Source organism: Calonectris borealis, chromosome 10, assembly GCF_964195595.1.
Source record: "Calonectris borealis chromosome 10, bCalBor7.hap1.2, whole genome shotgun sequence".
NCBI lineage: Eukaryota > Metazoa > Chordata > Aves > Procellariiformes > Procellariidae > Calonectris > Calonectris borealis.
The window spans coordinates 6,331,956-6,351,498 of NC_134321.1; the positions used below are offsets into that span (position 1 = coordinate 6,331,956).

General features: G+C 46.1%; 1 protein-coding gene across 1 annotated transcript in view; it reads left to right on the forward strand.

The window, feature by feature from the left end:
• Nucleotides 1–19,543, forward strand: part of FRMD4B (FERM domain containing 4B) — an 87,070-nt gene that overhangs the window by 54,698 nt on the left and 12,829 nt on the right. The window contains exons 8-16 of the mRNA XM_075158647.1: nucleotides 2,779–2,862; nucleotides 4,071–4,136; nucleotides 5,204–5,261; nucleotides 6,190–6,276; nucleotides 15,821–15,897; nucleotides 17,007–17,145; nucleotides 17,650–17,791; nucleotides 18,617–18,750; nucleotides 18,840–18,959. Coding sequence (XP_075014748.1) covers nucleotides 2,779–2,862; nucleotides 4,071–4,136; nucleotides 5,204–5,261; nucleotides 6,190–6,276; nucleotides 15,821–15,897; nucleotides 17,007–17,145; nucleotides 17,650–17,791; nucleotides 18,617–18,750; nucleotides 18,840–18,959 — 907 coding nt within the window. The remainder of the gene's footprint in view (nucleotides 1–2,778; nucleotides 2,863–4,070; nucleotides 4,137–5,203; nucleotides 5,262–6,189; nucleotides 6,277–15,820; nucleotides 15,898–17,006; nucleotides 17,146–17,649; nucleotides 17,792–18,616; nucleotides 18,751–18,839; nucleotides 18,960–19,543) is intronic.

Below are 19,543 nucleotides of genomic sequence, written 5' to 3' on the forward strand. Positions count from 1 at the left end.
GGTGTGTCTGAACCTCAGGGTGTGAGGTTGGGTCCCTTCGGGAAGGCAAGTCCCAAGGGCCAACTTTGCCTCGTAAAAGAAGTGTATTCTCTCCTATTGTGAGAAGTTGGATAGGTTTGTAGATTGGCAGAACAACAGAGAAAGTTCAGCTCTGCTGTAAGTAGTCACAGCTCTGTGGGCTCTGCCTGCTAACGAACTGCACCAGGGCCCATGGTTCTGGGTCAGTGCTGGAGGGACATGCCCTGTGTCATGGCACAGATGTGATTGCAGCCTTTTGGTCACTATATGTCCCAGCTCAGAACCCACAAACCTTGGTGGGGAGGTGGGTGTGCTGGGTGGCTGGTGCTCGGTTTAAATTCGGTGGTAGACATTTTCATATTGATGAGCTGCTACTCATCACTCAAGCTTAACTAGTGCCCTCATTTGGCATTTGATGGGAATAAAGTAGCTACTCAACCAGATTCAGAGGCGAGGAGCCCAAAAACCAAATGGGAAGGCGAGTAGTCACACTGGAGGCCACGGATTGTGCAAAAGACGGCATTTCGGAGCATGGTAGGGTGCAGCTGCCAGGATTCGTGGCATTTCTGCAGAGTCTCACTGACGGTGAGGCTACTGGCCCTGCGGTAGTTGGCGAAGGAGAGCTTGGGACCTCTCCACCCGGCTGCGGTGGTGACAGCGGGGGGATCACCTGTCCCCCCTGCCCGGCTGCCTCTGCCGGAGCTCAGCTCTCGCTTCCCGGCATCGGCCTCGTTAGTGCTTCAGCCCTCGCTTGGGCGTTTTGTTGTTTGCTGGCAAAGAGGTTTCTAAATAGGGGTTTAGAGACCAACCATTAAACCTCTGATTATGAATATTGTGGGTTGAGAATCTGTATTTAGAGGAACAGCCCTTTTGTTTGGTAAAAATGAGCTGTTTTGTTATTGCTTCCTTCCAAAACCTCTCCTACTTCACTGTATTTCCCTGCCAACCCTGACTGCTACAGCAGCCACTGCAGTTATTAGTCAGGCTTAAAAATAGGATTTTTTTATTTTAATAATTAACTAAGGGTCTTCTCCAACCTAAATGATTCTATGATTATCCTGTGAGTCTATGATTGAAGTTGGAAGGTGCCTCAGGAGGTCATCTGGCCGGACCTCCTGCTCCGAGAGGAGTCAGCTGTGAGATCAGGCCAGGTTGCTCAGGGCTTGGTTTTTTGGTTTGGGTTTTTTTTATTTTTTGCTCTGGTTTCTGAGGCCTCAGGAGGGTGTACTCTGTCTGCATTTTCATGTGTCCCTACAAAACCCTGGTAATCTACCTTCTCGCTGCAAGCAGAGATGTCCTGCAGCCTTTTGATCCCATCAAAAGGGGCTTTTAAGGGGTGAATAAAACCCCCTCGGCTTTTGTGAGCATTGGCTGTATTTGAGTGTTGGGAGGAGAGATCCTGATTTTTCTACCCAGCTGTCCCCATTTGTGGCACTTGGGTGCTGGCCAGCTTGCAAAGAAAAGTGCATATTCCTGGCAGAAGAGCACTGGCCCGGCAAAGCTCAGCAACAACAGCTCCTCGGCGCTAATTGACCTCCTTCTTGGCAACTTCATCAAAGACCTTGAAGAATAAATAGGCTGTTGATTGAACTGTTTCCTTGTCCCCAGAGGTGGTCCCTCTTAGTTCAGGGTTGAGGCACATTGTCAGGGTTGGGGAAGAAGCTTGCAGAGCGATTAGCCTGTGCTCGAGGAACAAAAAGCTTTAATTTACTGCACCTTCCGTGTGACATCTGCCATGTGAGACGGAAACGTGGTGGGGGTTTGCTGCCTCCTCCATCTGCAGAGGTTGATCCTCAGTGCCCACGGAGCAGATTTCTGTGCTCTGGTCCAATCTACTGATTTTGAGGGAAGAGGGGGAATGTAGTTCATATGAGATCTCTAATAGTGGAATCTGATGGAAGCAGAGGTCGGGAGCAGGAGAACACCTTCAAGGAAAGCCTGGATGCAGAAGTCAAGGCGGATGCTGATGGACGTGACTGATGCATTCTTTACGTAGAAAAGTCATGTTCGTGCTTGTTGGTGCTGCTGCGAAGGCACGCAGAAATCCTGCAGAAATGAGGCGTGCAAGTTTCAGCTGATTAATTAATGGAGCATATAAGGAGAAAATATTAACCATTTTACTGATGCCTGTAAATAGGTTTTTAAATATTCTGCTGGGGTTTTTTGTGACAAATTGCATTCACATACTTCAACCCCCTTTATTTCGTTCCAGGCTGGGCCTGGAGTCCAAAGTATTTGAACTTTCTGTAGAATCAGCAGTCCAGGAAAATGACTTTCAGTGAAAATATTCCAAAGTATACGAACTGAAACCCTTTGTTTTGATTCAGATCAGTGTTAAACTCTGAGATTTGACAAATACCATGCTGCTTCATGACATTTATTGTCTAGAGGTAGGATTTTAGCTAAAGATAGAGCAAAAATTAGCATTACAAGCCTTGCTTTTGGGCAGAGGGTTTTCTTCTGCAGCTGTTTCAGGGCTCATTCTCCACTCAGCAAATAGAGTGAGTGTGTGCAAAGTAAATATTGATACGGTGCTCCCGCCACAGTGACCTGAGAATCACGTGTCTGTATAATGAGTTACCACATGAGTCTGCATGAAACCATATACATCACTGTCATGTGAGAGGGCCTATAAAGTTACGTTGCTATGACAGCCTGATACGGGGCAATGCACCACGTTCTTGGGTAGCAAATACAGCCTTTTCCTCTGCTGCTTCTATGATTCACTAGCAGTGACTCTGTGCTATTTTTGTTTTTTAGTGATGAAAACACTAGAAAAGACTTGAAGACACTGCCTGTCTTTCCTACCAAGACACTGCAGGAGCATCCATCACTCGCTTACTGGTGAGCTATTTAATTTAAAATGTAAATCATTGCTATGAATGGTAATGACAAGATCACTTTTAAACAGTTTTGTAAACTTGTAAAAGTTTTCAGCCTGTATGATATAGGACTTGGAGTTAATTGCTCATGTTCAAGCATTTCCAGTTTTTAGGAGGTTATAAATTGTGCAAGATCCGATGCAAATCCCTCATTGAAAGTTTCCTCACATTAAATTGCTGGATCAGAAACTGCTGGATCAGAATACATGGGGACCATGCATTAGAAAGAGCTGAAATCTGAACTCCAGCCAAGCCTGGGTTTGCAAAGAGCACTTTGCTCTTCAACTGTCACACAGTAGAGCTTCTGTGGTGGGTTGACTTTGGCTGGCTGCCAGATGCCCACCCAGCTGCTCTCCTCAACAGGACAAGGGGACAAAATAAGCTAGAAAAGCTGGAAACAGAAAGGCAGGTCCAATTTTGTGGCTTGAATCTGCTGTAAAGGAACACAGCATTTGGGATGAATCAACGATATTGTTTCCTTGGAATTGTTGCCCTTTGTGCAAGTTTCACTCCCTCATTTGTTTCGGTTTTTTAGGCTTGATGTGTAGCTGATGGATTTTCAAGTAAACCAGTACTTGCCTGTGATTTGTTTTTTTTTTTTCCAGAATGAATACTGCTGGGTTTTTCTTTGCTTTCAAGTGTCTGACACTTAAATGCATATTTTATTTCACATTCCGCTAAAATAAAATGTTGAAGTATATAACAGGAAAAATGCAAAAAGGTCATTGCTGACAAATCTATATTTCTTCACCTATGAAATGTCAGGGGACAATACACTGGAAGGAAAACATTTCTGGTTTAACTTCTTCTGCCTTACATATGGAGCATTAACCATCCTTTGAAGTTTTGGTCCTTTAGAATGTGAAAATGAATTTATACAATTAGTACCATTATTCTGCAGCAGCATCTGCAGCAGAGCAGGCTGATCCGAAATGATTCGTTAATTAGTCTGGAACGCGGCATGCGATGGCAGGGATCAGCCGGGCAGCTCCACGCTGCTTAATGAAGGGTGGGAAAGAAATCAGTAAGAAACAGAATGTAAACCAGAGCGAGAAATGTACAGAGGGACACTTCTCTGCATGCTGAGCAGGCGTCTGAATTTCGACAGATGCCGTCACACATGAAGAAAGTCACTGAGCCTCTAAATTGGGTTTTGTGCTTGTTTTGCAGTGAGGACAGAGTAATTGAGCATTACACACAAATTAAAGGTCTGACCAGAGGACAAGCCATTGTTCAGTGAGTATGACACTTGTTAATTTGTGAAGATCATATTTTAACTTATTTTTTCTTCTTTTTTGTTGAGAAGTGGCAATGCAGGCTGTTTTAGTCATTATTGCTTGCAAACTTTGCCATTTGTATCTGTCAGATTCTTTTTTATTGAGTTATATTTCAAAGTTAAATTATTTGAAGTTTCAGATTTCACAGGCTTCCAGTTAAGGCTGTGTGTCCTCATTCAGATACCTCAAATATAAAAGAATTTACTTTATTGGAAGACTCTTCTCCATACCCTGCTTGCTATCAATTAGTTTTCACACCAAACTCTTTAAGGATGAGTATTACTTTAGGAGCTGTAAAAAAACCAAATGCATGTTTGTTGAAATGTTCAGAATTTGGCTTTCAAAAGAACCAGGTTTTCCAAGATGCATACAGAGCCCATGGAATTCTGTTTTTTTAATTTACCGTTAATATTACTCTACTTCCTACAAGCAAATGCAATGGGACATGGTACGAACCGAGAAATCTGAGGTGATTGCCATGGTTGCATGTAGACAACTTGCAGTTTTTCTCACATAGCTCGGTGCCTGCAACTCTGTCTCAATAATTCAGGGGCTTCTTTCAATAGGAACAAGGGAAAAAATTGTCTGTTCAGTAGTTGTCTGAATTGTCTCATGAAACAGTCGTACAACTGCATAAACACTTTTATTTGGAGCCTATCCATTGTAACCAAAGCACCATAATGGAATAATTATAGGCAGGTCTTTACCACCAACGTTTCCAAAAGGCTCATGTTCAGTTCAGAATTTTTTACTTCAGTTCTCTGACCTTCAGTTCTCTCTGATAAGAGATTGAATGTTTTGTTGTACAATAGATTTTCCATTTGCTTTAGCTGGGCCAAAATATCCCATCTTTCCCCGAGCCAGGATGCTAAGTTTTTTCTGAAAACATGGGCCTTCAATTATTAAGACCTTCAAAATATGCAAATGATAAATAACATGTCCTGAATGTATGTGTGAAAAAAATATGTTAATAGATATTATTCCCTCCAGAGAAAATCATCTGATAGGCTATAAATCTGTCTACAGGTACATGAAAGTGGTAGAAGCTTTGCCAACATATGGAGTTCATTACTATGGAGTAAAGGTTAGTAAATGCCCATAGATAATGTGATTGCTTAGCTTATTACATGGGATTACATTCCTATAGGAGTAGTTTGATGATTCGGTACTCTTCTATCAGAATTAACCCCCCCATTTTTCAACCTCTATAATTTTTCCCCTTCAATATTCTTTAAAAATTGTTTCCAGAGAGCAGCAAAGCATTATGTGCTACAGAAGACAGAAAGGAATCTTTGTAAAACCTTCTGTAATCCTATCAGGAGCTAAATTCATATCAGCATAATTAAACTGGATATCACTTCTAGATCCAAAGCAGTTAATAGTTTCCCCAGAGACATTTCTAATCAAGATTAGAAAAAAAAAAATACAATGTAGAAAAGACTACTTCTGAGTGGCAGGTGATTAGTGGGTGCATACTCGGAGCGGGGAAATGCTGAGAAATATTTTTGGAGAGTGATGGAAATACACCATTTATTCCCATTTGTAGAGCAGAGCCTGGGCAGAAGAGCTCAGCAGAGATGATGTCTCCTTACTTTTGAGTCACGGCCGTGACTGTGGTACCTAAGAAGCTGATGTTTTGCGCTGTTCTCTCCTCCTGCGGCTGTCCATGCCTGAATTTAGTGGATGCAGTCACTGGCCACAGTTTTTTCTGTCCCGTATCCTCCCCCCCCTCACAGCCACTCCTGCAACGAGTGACACCCCCTGTTTCCGCAGCACCGTCGCTTTTTTGTCCACTTTGCACAACCACCGTGTAGTTTCTTGCCTCTGCCTGGGAAGGCAGGGGGAGAAAGTTTCGACGCTCACCCCAGCAATCCACTTCACATCGGTTTGTTTGCAAAAAATGTCCTTGTGCCGTACCTACTCGTACTTGTCACAGAATGAAACGGGCTGTATTCTTGGAATTGCTTAATTCTTAAGTAGCTCTTGGTTCATGTAGCCGTCCATTTTTTCAGGATAAACAAGGAATCCCGTGGTGGCTTGGAATAAGTTACAAAGGAATAGGCCAGTACGACTTACAAGACAAAGTTAAGCCCAGAAAAGTAAGTTTTTTGCGTCTGATTTTTTTTGGGGGGAGGTGGGTGGTGTTGCATGTCAGAATATGCTTTTTTAAGCTGTTGCTTATTAGACTAGTGAGCAAAAGACAAGGGGTTGGAGGGAGAAGGAGAATTCTGCTGGCACCAAGGCAGTAAAACTCTCCCTCTCACATAGATAGGGGAATCTCCCTTTGGGAGCTTTGGCTCGTGTCTTGTCTTGAGTTTGGTGGTCTCAGGACAGTCTGGACAGGAATTTTGGCAGCCTCTAGGATTAACTACAGAAGTACAAAGCGATTGGGTTTCTGGAAGTCCCGAGCTAAAGGCCTTGTACTCAAGCAGTGTTTTCACTTGGCTTTCGTAGGTGTTTTTCGTGTGTGAAGTGATAAAAGGCTCCACTGATATCCTTGAAATACGAGGGGAACTGCGTGAAACCGCAGGCCTGTTTAGGCAACGAATTGTAAGGGGGGGTTCGAGAGTAAATGCCAAATACTGGAGGTCGTTCTTCTCTTTTGCCACCCCTGTGCTCCCCAGCGAGTCTCCAGCAGAGTGAACTCTGCCAACAACCTCCCCTGTTGTTTAAACAGGGCAGAGGGTCCCGTACCGCACTGCTGGCTCCCGCAAAGCCCCCGTCAGCCAGCCCTAACAGGCTCTTCTGCCGGCAGCCTTGGAAAACCCATCATGCAGCCCAAGCACACGATGCGTTGGGAGCTTGCCCAGTCCTGTAGCCGCGTACGTCTCTCTGCGACGGGACGGAGCCCTGACAGGCTTTGAAGAGTTATTTAACCCGCTTGGCTGGGGGGAAGAGCCAGCGCTGCACGTGCAGGGGCCGCGCTGTTGGGTCGGGGGTGTGTGGTTTCTTTCTGGTCATGTCTTTGTTGGAACGTCGAAGCCGTGAGGAGGTGGAGACCTGGGGTTTTGCTGTTCCCCTTCCCCGGGAATGATCTGGGCAGGAGCTCACATGAAGTGAGCGCTTCCTGCCAGGGAATTTTATATTTGCAAAATGATATTGTTTAGTGTATTTGTGCCAAAAAACACAGTTTAACAAAACTTCCTTGTTAAGAGTAATTCCCCTTCAAGCTCCCAACTTGATCTTCTCTTTTTCCAGAGCAGGCTATGACTTGGTTTCTTTTGGTGTATTTATAAACCTGTGTGTCCAAGGTTGAACTCATATGTTCTTCCTTCGCTTTGTTTAGTAAAGCACGTAGTTTCATCCCTGGTCTCTCTTACCATGCCTGTTCTAAATGACAGTGACACAAGAGGAACAGTAGAAAATCAAGTCAATGTTACTGCAGCCATTGATCGTCAAAGGAGAGCATCAGGGAGCTCCTCTTGCTCTTGAGCACTTCCCTGTTTTTAGGCAACATCTATAAGATTTTCTGGTCAGGTCAAACATGGATCATTCTCTAGCCAAGACGTCCAGCTGTGACCAGCAACACTCTCCAAGAAAATGCAGCCTGCCTGGCTAGAAGCATTGCTTCGCCAAGCAGTTTTTATGCTTGTGGGATTTCAGTTTACAACATCAACCAGGCAGATTAAGAAAATTTTTTGAGGTCAGCAGGGCCCAGATACCAAGTCACACCCTGCTACAGTTAGTTACGAGGCACTGCCTTTGAATGCAGCAGGAGTTGTGTTTAAGTAAAATAAAGTAAAAACCAAAGGTCACCTCTGTAGTGGAAGTGTTACAATGGAAATTATAACAGTTGTCTGATTTACTGTAATTATAATCATACAACAGAGGATAGAGATTAAAAAGAAGGGTGGGGGAGAGGAGCCTACATGCAGAGGGAAGCTTTAATGCCAATAAGCTGATTGAAAAAGTGGGGATGGATACGGCTGTAGTATCCTTATGGATTTGTGTCTGGTGTTAGTAGGACGGGACAAAAATGACTTAAGCCCCAGCTTGTCCCGAGTCATGACTACTTTTAACATGTGGCTAAATATGCGAAGTTTCTTTATAAAAAAAGGTGTTTCAGGGCTTGAAATACAAAGTGCACTTCTGATGGGATCCATGGAAGTAATTGCAATCGGATCGCTTTCGGGGAGGCAGGGCAGAAGCAGACACTGGGTCTATGGAGGCACCCACGTCCAGACTTGGTTTTAGAATTAAAAGATTAAGACACTGCTGTTTATGTCAGTGTAGCTATAGCCTTGCTGCCTGTGATGCAGCAGGCAGAAGTTTCCTTTTAATCAGTATTGTTGTTTGTTCATATTTATGAATATATCAGAATATATTTCAGAGAGAGAAGAGTCTGTATAGCTTGCCTGAATCTCCGAGGAATCAGCAAGCACAGTTGTTTCGAAGCAGCAGGCAAGGGGGGAGTAGGCGTGTAAACTATGCCTGTCTTTTGGAGCAGAGGTGCTAGTTCTGCTGGATTTAGCAGAATTTTCTTGCTTTGCTTTTTGGGATGGAGCCAAACTCACAACTGCCATGTGCTGGTGTTATCCTGGTGTTTATACTGTGGATCAAAAGTGCTATTGTGTTTACCCCTAACCATCTGGGAAAGAGCATCCTTATTGTGCTCCACTTCTCCAGTTAGTGATGTTTAAATATACATGCAGCTGATTAACTCAATAAAAGGGAAAGGCTGAGTCCAAGTCTAATGAAGACCAAGCTGGCCTCTCCTAATTTTAAAGATACAACTGATCTCTGGGTGTGCAAACCTTTCCGGCTGCAGTGGGAAAGCTCCTGAGTTTCAGGTGGGAGGCTTTGAACAGGAGTTGGTGCCTGTGCTCCAGCTGAATTGACACCAGGCAGTTTTATGCTGCTTCCCATGTCTTGTGCAATGTTAGTGGCTGCCATCAGACATAGATGCATTTGTTTAATGTGTTCATCACAGGCATCTGGTAAGAGCTAAGTCCATATTCAGAATGGAGAAAAAGAAAAAAACATATAAAACAAATTAACTGCAGCCATTAATGCAGTGTCAATTAATTCCCAACAAATATAACCATCCTCCTCAAAAAGTGAAATCTTTTGGCTTTATCCGAGTAGGTCTTTAGGCAAAGAGACCTAAATATGAGCCTTGGAGCACAGTGGTTATCCCAAGATTTTGTTGTTGGATCAACACTATTGCGTGAAGTCCAAGGTTGAGAACTCTTCACAGGAAACAACTTGCAAGACAGACCTGGATGAAGCAATCTCCAGATCCGTATTGCCCAGCCCTGCCGACGCTTGCGCATGTACTGTCAATCATCCGTGAGGGGAACGTGTGTTGTTGGGGAGGACGGTGTGTAACTCGGGGCTGGACCAGGAGAACCTGCCGTGTCTGTCTGTCTGCGTAAAGCTGGCTGGGGAGGTTTGAGTCCAGCTATTAATATTTTGCTGGTTGACCTGAGATGGTTTGGAGAAAGGAGTTTTGTTGCTGTAAGTCACTCCTGAAAGCTTGTATTTCTTCGGAAGCGGTTTCTAGCGAAGTAAGCCCATGTTTTACCCCTCGCCCGGGACTGCGAGCTGATGGGAGCCAAGGGGAGCACTTAGCTCCAGCGCTGTAATAGGCTGAAAATGGAGAATTATTTTTTTGTCTCATTTATGAAAATTGTCTTTTTCTTCACAGATAAAAGCAGCGGCTCCACACTGGCTGGAGGTTACACTGAGCTCAGTTGATTATAATCCTGAAGTCTCACAGGGCATAAAAAGACTGGGTTTGGCAACCCTTTTTCAGATTTCAGCTCAGACCTGGGATTAACTCTGCAGTCCTGCTGCTTTGCAAACATATTCTCCCTTCAGCTGCAGTTAATACCGAGAGATGCCTCCTGCTTGGAGAAATGCCTCCTGCTTGCTGTGGGGTGGCGTGCCAAGATCCTGTCCCCAATCTCCTCTGAATCAATTAGGAAAAGCATAAAACAGGTCCCAGGACTTTGTATGCTGTTTCAAAACAGAATAGATCTCCCTTTTATCTCCACCCCCATTCTTCTCACTGGTGAGATAAACAATGCCTCATCTTGTTTATGGAGTGTGTATTATGGTACGAGTTGAGTTTATTCTGCGTTCAGCCAATACGTGGTGATCCTCTGAGGGATAGGAATTTGAGAAGGCAGCTTGCTGGCTTTTTGACGTGTTCTCCCACTTCATTGTGTTTCTGTGGGCGACTCCCTGGTGGTAAAGGAACTATAATATCTGAAGAGAACAACTAATCTTGCTATGGTATTGTTTCAAATCTACAAGAATTTTGATTCTGCTGCTGGCTGTCTTGAATACGTTATGTTCTCAGAAGTGTTTTTATTAGAGTATACTAGTTTTGAAATGGGTAATATTTATGATATTTTTCTTTTAATTCAACATATATTAAGAGCTGATGCTGAAGGTTTTCCCTTGCAGAACATTTACTTGATGTAAATTTGCTGTCCTGCTTTGCTGAATGGTTCAGAACACAACAGCATTCGTACAGGCTTCTCAGCAGGCGGATCTAATTAGGCGGAGATTTCTTTTATGGTGTTTATTTCTCACCAAATAGAAGGCATTGATTTAGACATAAGATACTAAGCTCACATAATTATTTAAAAAAACACAGAGCTGTTATGAGACTGCTCTGAAATTCAGTTCCTTCCAAGTAGGTTGCTTGAGTGTCACCTGCCCCAAAACACACATGTTTTGGGACAGTTTGGTGCCGAGACATCTCTCATTCTTATTAATGCCAATGCTATTGAGAACTGGGCAAGGATGGATCATAATGTATTAGTAAAAAATGTGATTGAAGAGGTTTTTGGAGGACTGGCTTAATATGTAAGAGATGAAGGATTACCTCCAGGTAAGCTCTGCCAATTACACTGGCACAGGTGGGAGCCGTCTGCCTCCTTCTCTCAGAAGTTGCTGCAGGTGGGGCAGTTTGGCTCTCCTGCCATCTCCTCAGATGCCTCCCTCCGTGGCCAGGCATAGCAATTTAAAAGAAAAAGATTTCAGTTGAAGGTAGCATGCCAGACAGCAAACTGCAGTGGAGGGGCTGAAACGCAGCCCTTCTTCCAGCGTTGCCGGCAGGGTGGTAATTTCCTTCATCGGGGTGGGGTGCATTCCTGTGGGCAGAAATCTTTTATGTTTCCTTAGTCTGAATTGCCAGATTTGTCTGGAGATTGCCGTTCCCAGCCAGTTCCTGGGATGCTGGTTGCCGAACCTCCTTACAGGCACCGCACGTACCACGAGGTGCTTTGAAAGTGCTTCCCGAGGGAAAGGCTGCTGCAAACGCTGCAGCATGGTTTGCACTTCCACGCTGGCCTTACCCAATGATCCCTTGGATGGAAATTCAGAGATCTGGGTAATTTAGCTCTTGGTCAGAATTTGCCGTCAACCTTGGAAACAGCCCGTGCTGTGCCCGGGGCTGGTGCAGCAGTGCTTGGCCACAAGACCCCCGCAGCCAGCTTCTCACCACGTTTTCCCCTCCCTGCAAAAAAAAAAAAAAAAAGAATTTAAAAATCTTTTTAAAAAAAAATGCATCAGGCTGATAGGGATATTAAGCAAAGGGCCCCCAAGCAGCTCTCTTGCACGTCTCTCAAGGTGGGGGCTCTGCCAGCTCCTGCCTGTGATCCTGATGGGACTGTTTTTCCAAGCCAGTGAGCTCCTGCTGTCAGGCCCAGACAAACTTGCATTTTATTCAAAACTGCATGCCAGATCAGCCAGGTAAAAAACTAGCTGCTTATTTTATTAAGGTGTCTCACTACTTAAGCAGTCTGTGTCTGCTTTGTGTCTTGTTAGACTACAATTACAGCTCTTTTTGTATGGGATAGCGGGTTAGGGGGGTGATATCTTTTTGTTCAGTCTTCTGTAGTATTTTGAAGAGGATCACAGTAGAAATGCAGGAATCTTAAACTCACGGGCTGGCAAAAGCAGCAGCTGGGTGGTAGGGGTGCACAGAGGTGCTGGGTGATGAGGTGTGATCACAGAGCTACGCACCTCTGCCTTCTCCAAAAAGACCCAGAAAACAAACCTTGACCAGGCCAAATTCTGCCTGTAGAGTCGGGCAGGCAGCCCCTGCTGTGCTCGATGGGAGTTTTCAGGAGTCTTTAAGGATCTGGCAATCTAAATGGATGGGAAGGCTATTAAGAAAATATTAATTAGCTCAGGTGGACCTAATCATCTGGTTAAAGGGAACATACATTGCAAAACTTCCACAAAAACATTTTAATTATTCCTAATTGTTCTTCCAGCCCTCAAAAACCAGTTTCAGATTTCCAGATTTTTTTTTTTTTTTACAACTCTTTTGTCTTTTAATATGCATGTAGTTTAGGTAAGATTGAAATTAGGAATGATTTAGAAACATGCCCATACAGAGTTATGGAGTATTTGAAGGGAGCACGAAAACTCTGGTGCAGTGACAGTTTCCTGAATATTGCCTTTTGACCGCAATTTAGAAAAATTTTATTTGAAGGAGTTTATAGAATTTCATTTGATTTACTCTGGTTTATTCTTTATTACTTTTTTTCCCCCTTGTTTGTATTGAGGCCTTTTTTCCTCTTGTCTTCATGAATCCAGACATGTTAGGCAGAAACTTGTTAATACATTTATTCATGATTATTTTTAAGTGCACCTATATAAATATTATTAGTCCACAACTGATTCTGAAGCTACTCATGTAATCATTGGTCTTTTTTTTTAAGGACCTGACTGCAGGAGGGTTTCTCAGAGGCGTTGATTGCTAAGGAGCTTATATTGTTCTTAAGTGAGATAGCTTGAGGACAGGGTGCTTTGCAGACCATAACAGCAAAAATGTGTGCAGAATTTCAAACACCAAACAGGGCTTCCCCATCTCTCCTGCCGCGGAGCAGCAGAGGGGGCAGCTGGGGTTATCCCAGTCCTGCGTGTCTTTGGGCAAGGAGGCAAATGTCTTTGTGCTGAATGTACCCGGCTGCAAATGCTTCGGGTGCCTGTCAGCTCCTTTTTGGAGGGCTGGGATGGATGTCGCAGGGTGGGGAGGAAATGGGGCAAAGCGCTACCCACATCCTGAGGCAATTCCATGCAGGTTTCCTTACAAATGCAAAGGCTGCTTTTTTTTTTTTTGACAGATGATCAGGGATGCATCTCACCCGGGGCTGCCGTTGGATTTGCACGGACAGCTCCTCGTGGAAGGGTCCACCCAGACCCTTGGAGTGCTGGTGTGTCCCTCTGCCTGGGCAGGAGGCTGCTCGGGGTGGTGGGGCAGCTGCATTTTGTCCCCCTGCCAAATATGACCCTCTGCTGCCCCTAGGACGGGTGACCCCTTCTTCCTCAGCCCTCGGGAATGCCGAGCGCGTCCGGAGGGGAAAAACCCAGAGGAAGTGATAAAGGGGCCGGGGTGTCATCACCCGCAACCGATAAGGAGGCAGCAAGGCGGTTTTTTTCCCAGAGGTCACGTTTGAAGCACGCCCATGGTTTTTACGAGCGTGGGAGCGGGGCGGCCGGGAACGCGGCGCGATGCTTCTGGTCGAACCTGTTGCCTCTCGGGCGTGAGTCAATGCCGGCGGGGCCGGGGCTCGGCCTCCGCGGGGGCCCGGGCAGCCTCCCGCAGCCCCCCTCGCCACGCGTGCTCCCGCCTCAGCCCCCCGCCAGGCCTCGGGGCGCGCAGGAGGGGTGCAGCCCCTCGGTGGAACCCCTCTTCTGTTCTCTCCTCGGTTGGGTTTTCCCGTTCTCTGAGGGAAAGGGTGGGTCGGGGAGGCGTCGCTGCCGGGAGAGGCGGTGATGTCAGGCGTGTGTCAGCAGTGGGAGGCGAAGCCGGCGAAAGCGGAGCGGGACCGACGGGCCGCCGGCGGCGGGGAGGGATGGCACGGCGGCCGGCTCTCGCTCTGCTCTTCTCATGTCGCCCTTGACGCTTTCCGGAGGGGCCGGTGGTGCCGGGGAGAAGGGGCCGGTGCTGCGGGGAGGTGAGTGCGGGGAGGGGAGCGCGCCCGGCGGGCTGCACAGGGGGAGGGAGGCGGCCGAGCTGCCGGGGTCGTGTGGGGGATCCCTGCGTGCTGGAGCACCCGTGGGTGCTATTGCTCAACGTCCTGAGATACTGCATGAGCTGTTTTCTTTTTAATTGTTTTTAAAAATGTATGTATTTAGAAGTTCAGTGCCAAGTTACAAAGAGGGCACTTCTGAAAGTAGTGTGATTGGACGGGGTGCCTTTAATACAAAGATAAACTTACTTTAGCAGGAGAGTAAAACTTCCACAATCTTTTCGAAAGTGACTTATTAGTGTAAGTAAATGACATTTCCCCTTTGCTTCATTTTTCATATAGCAGGATCTAATACTAAATTGTAATATTAGAAAGGAAAGTTTTAACTGAACAAGGGGAAAGGTCACTGCAAGAGCCAGAGTTTTCCCCACAAACACATGCACTGGGTTACGTTTCATTTACAATCCGTGTTAAGAATGTTTTAAATGAAGCATGGCGTAATACGTGATTTTTTTACAAAGCTTGAAGTTCTTCCGCAGTCGAAGCGCGGCGTGTCGGGTTTTGGCGGAGGTCAGCGGGAATGTCTCGTGTCCTGGGGACTTCTGCTGCAGCCTTGAAGGCTTTTGAAAAACTCCCATGGGGAAGGAGGGGGTGACTGTAATGGCCCAGGTGCCTCGGCTGGATCACTGATGTTGCAAGCTGAGCTCTCCCTACTTAACGCTGGCCCTGCCTGCCCAGCCTGGGTGGAAGTTCCTCAAGTTCCTCCCCGTGGGCTCTAGCTCCGGGAAGTAGCTGGCTGTAAACTACAGCGTGTGCTGCTGCACTTGTGCACCCTGTCATCTTCAGGTGACGGTCTTGGGGACATCTGTACGGGTCTCCATGTGCACCCACGCACCCGGGCACTGCTGGAGAAGGGGGCAGGAGGTGGTGCTGCAGAAACCAGCACCGTGGGGCCGGGGAACAACTCAGCCAAAGCAGGGCTGAGAAGATGCAACCCTTGATGGATCATCCCCAGAGGGTGGCTAATGCTGGTGCAAAGGGAGGGCGGATTCGTATGAAATTCTGATCCCACGGGTGCAGCTGCCAAGCCCTGGTTGACTTTGATCTCTTCTCCCAGCTGGCACTTTGCAGGAAATCTGTGGTTTCCTTGCAGAAGTATGCGTTGTGGAGTGGCTTCCTCCGGTAGCTGCTCTTTCTCTGTACGTGTTGTACCCCTGCTCCAAAATGTCATGCTGAATGTCTCACCCAATGTCTTCAGAAAAGAAAGGTCTTGGTTTTCCCTGAGCTGCTGCCATTCCCTGGGGATGTTCTGACTGAGGGAAGAGACCACAGGTGTCTATGCAATTACTTTGTATAGAGATTTTTGCATTTAATCAGAGAGGAAAGGACTTTAGCTGCTCTCCCCAGATCTCTGTGAACTTCTAGCAGTGAAATTAAATGTGCTATTGATGGAAACAGATGTTGTCACAGGCAAAAACCTCAATCTGCAATGCATTGTCTGTAAGAGTGTGAAATTACTCGAGGGGTATCCTATATATTTATATTTATGTGCTTATTTTAATTGATGTTATGAATGTTGTTGCTGAGTCCATGCCATAGCTGAAGATGCACAGGAATTGTAATTTACTGAAATTGTATAACCCTGGGGGGAGAAGACTGGTGATTCCTGGAGTGACAGTGCTCTGCTTCTCTCTGCCAATTCTCCTAGCTATTTCAATGGAAACAGCTGGAAAATCTCTATTTCCGTGAAAAGAAATTTGCTGTGGAAGTACACGATCCCCGCAGGTAAGGCTGGAGGAGGTAGTTGCAGGGCGGGATGAATCTTTACCCCGACTGGGGATTCATCATCTCGTGTTAACAAATGGGGATGGGAGGTGCCTCTGAGTTCAACACAGACCTGAGTTTACTCTGGGCTTTGCAATACTGAGCCTGATCCTGCGTTTGGCAGGACAGACCAGGGCTGGATCCGGTCTGTGGGTGATGGACAAGGAGTGCTGTGATGTTGCAGAGGGAAGGTTACAGCCCTAGTGAGCAACCTGGAGCAACTGTTGATGTGCTCTGGGTGTCCTTCTCTCTAATTGCCTATGTGGTCTGCCGAGGGAGTTCTTGGAGCAGAAGGAGGACTATTTGGCCAAATCTGCTCACTTTACAAAACCCTTCCCCGGGAGGCCGCTGTAACGTGCCTGTGCAGCAAGAGACCCGGGAATGCAGCCAGCAGGGCCTGGATGTGACTTTCTTGCTCACCTTCTGACCTCCCCTGCCTTGGCAGCGATGCTCCCCCCTCTGAGCTTGAGCCTTTAGGGGCCCGAAGGAGCACTGCCGGTTAGGGTGGGAGCTCACCCGCAGGCTGCTTTCTTGTGCCTTTCCCCTCAAGATCCCTCCCAAGAAGAAAGAGCCTTTGCCCAGGGTGAATTTCTGACTCCACCTTCCTTTCTGCTTCTCCTGCTGCCATCCTTTCTACCTCTGGCACAGAACCGCTGTGCCTCTCAGCTGGGCCAGGAGGAGCAGCGAGATGCTCTGCTGATCCCCCCAGGTCTGCATCCTGCCCCATCTCTCCTTTCAGGGTCCCATGGCAGCCTGCTCTCCCTTTCTAGGTTTATAGCGTACCCAACCGTTGGTCTCAGCAGCACAATTGCGCTGCTGAACTAAAGGCACGGCAGTTGCTGCAGCTCTGTTGCGAAACTCAACCGGGAGGGACTTCAGCTTTAACTTTGTGAAATGAAGGGAAGGTTATGAGGGAGGAAAGGCAGCAGTACCGGGTGGTGGGGAGAAGGAAATCTGAGTTTTCACATCTCTAAAATAAAGGCTGAGCCTTGCCTGCTTGAGAGAGGGGCATTTGGGACTTTAAACCTCAAAGACCTGCCTTGAAATTGCGTTTCTTTTCACCTCTTCAGAATTTCAGTGTCAAGAAGAACCTTTGGTCAGAGTGGACTGGTAGTGCAAACCTGGTATGCAAACACTTCCCTGATCAAGTCCATCTGGGTGATGGCAATCAGTCAACACCAGTTTTACTTGGACAGAAAGCAAAGCAAAGTAAGTTGTAGGGCATGAGTTTCAACACCTTTCCTGTATATCCTTCAGTGTGTTGTTGTTCCACGGATAAACTAGTCTCCAGAGGAGAAAATACAAATTGGTTTTGTCAACTTTTTGAGCAGGCTATTAGCGACAGTATTGTAATTCGATCCATTTTAGCCTGCCTGCAATTAAGGGCTATGGAAGTGTAATCATAGAAGAGGGAATTCTCACTTCTCAGTGTTTAATCTGCTTTTTCTTTTGTCTCCTTGTGTTCATTTTGAACATGGTGCAAACAGCAAAGAGATTTTTAGTTGTGAGATGGTTCAGGCTTTGGGGGCAGAGGGGAAGAGGAATGCCAGCACATCCCTGTGCACTGCGAGCTCCTGCGTAATGCTGCTGCTTTAGCCCTTAATTTTGTGGGAGATGAGGTGTGAAACATCATCTTCTGTGACCCTGTGTTCTGAAAGTAATTAGAGGTAACATGATGAGGCTGGATTATTTTTTTTTTCCAAACACCTTCAGGCAAAAATTCCTTCAGCCAGAAGTTTGGATGATATTGCCATGGATCTGACAGAGATGGGAACACCAAAAGTTTCAAAGCTAGTGACTTTGGAGGCAAAGAACCAGCTTATTATGGCCAGCAATGGCAGTTTGATCTCATCAGGTAATACTTACGTAAATGCAAGGTAGTGAAGTACAGTGGGGCTTGTGTATGTTAAAAGGGAAAACGAGGCTAGCTGACTATAAATATAGTGACATATGTGAATGCATGTACTAGTTATGTATCTGAAACAGTAACATCAAGAGTATAATCTGCTGTTTCCCCCCCGCCCGGTAACTAAATAAGAAAATAAAAATATGCTAGATGGAAAAACACCCATATACTGTTCGTACATGAATAATTTGGTATCAGTTTACCAGTCAGTCAGTCCTTGAATGTGTCATCAAAGTCCGAGGGAAATTGATCCAGGCTAACTTTAAGCACTTGTATTAGGAATTGAATTGCCTTGAGCTTCCTCAAAAATGAGGAGAGAAGTTAAATGCTGCCAAATAAAGCTCAACTCTGGAGTGGACTTTAGATCTCTCCCTTGATTGTGGAGGAGGGGGAAAAGGGGGAAGGTAAAAGCCTGGCTACCACACGTAGGTGCCTCTAGGTGAAGCCCAAGTGAGGAGCCTCAGTCTGTCTTAAATGCAAAGTCAAAGCTAAAATATCAAGCGTATCGTAGCTATCCCTAATGCATTGATTTATATTCTGGGTGGTGAGTTTTTGGGGTGTATACTTGATCATGCAAGTATATACATTGGGGGTTTGAAAAAGTGCGGATTTCCTAAAAGCCTGCTTGCTGGATGACACAAGAGCTGGACGTTGCACTTTGAATAATGTGTTGTTTTGCTGAGCTGGACTGCTTTGGGGAGATCTCCGCTTACCTGACCAGAAAAGAATGACTTTTACCTGCAAATCCTCTGATACAGAGAGTGTATTTTTCAGGCTCTCAGGATTCAGAGGTCAGTGAAGAACAAAAGAAGGAGAAAATTATGGAACTAAAGAAGAAAGAGAAACTCCTTCAGGAAAAACTGCTTCAGAAAGTTGAGGAGCTGAAGAAAATCTGCCTGCGCGAGGCGGTGAGAACTGCACCTTACGCTGGGGTCAGGGTGGGCAAGAGCCCTTCTCTTCCTGCAGACCTTCACATGGAGCCTTCTCTGTTCCCCAGGAGCTCACGGGCAAGATGCCCAAGGAGTATCCTCTGAGTGCTGGAGAAGAACCTCCCCAGGTCAGGAGACGTGTTGGCACGGCGTTCAAGCTAGATGACAACCTGCTCCCGAGTGAAGAGGTGAGCAGTGAGCACTTTGTTTTCACAGCAAAGGTGGGGTGGCCAGACCGGTGACCAAAGCCACTTGTAAATAATCCAGCTCTTCCCTGATTGTTTAAGAGGAGGCAGCTGGGACAGTTGCTTGCATAGGCTGGGAAATTTAGACAGGTACTGCCCTTACTTCAGCCATGCTCCCTTTGAAATGTCCAGGAAGTTGGCCGTTTCAAAAGGCCTTAAAATCCCCTGACCTGAACCCCTGATATGGCCACACTGCTTGAATTTTAATGGACATTTTGCTGCTAATTAGAGAAGAGCAGGTGCATAAAGCCATTTGGCAACCCATGACTATGAGCTTTTCTCGAGCATTGATTTATGTCGGGTTGACATTGTGTTTGAACCCAGAACGTGGCAGGGGTGTGCACTGTCCCCCTTGCAAAATCATCTGTCCGTGAACATAGCTGTGTGACAGGTGACAGCAGGAGGAGATTTATCTCTGGCTTAATGCAAGTTCCACCTAAGTAAAAGCTCTGTATATTGCTCAAGAAGCTAATATGACTTTGCTGGCAGAGACTGACTCAGGAGATACGGTAATTCAGATATATGCA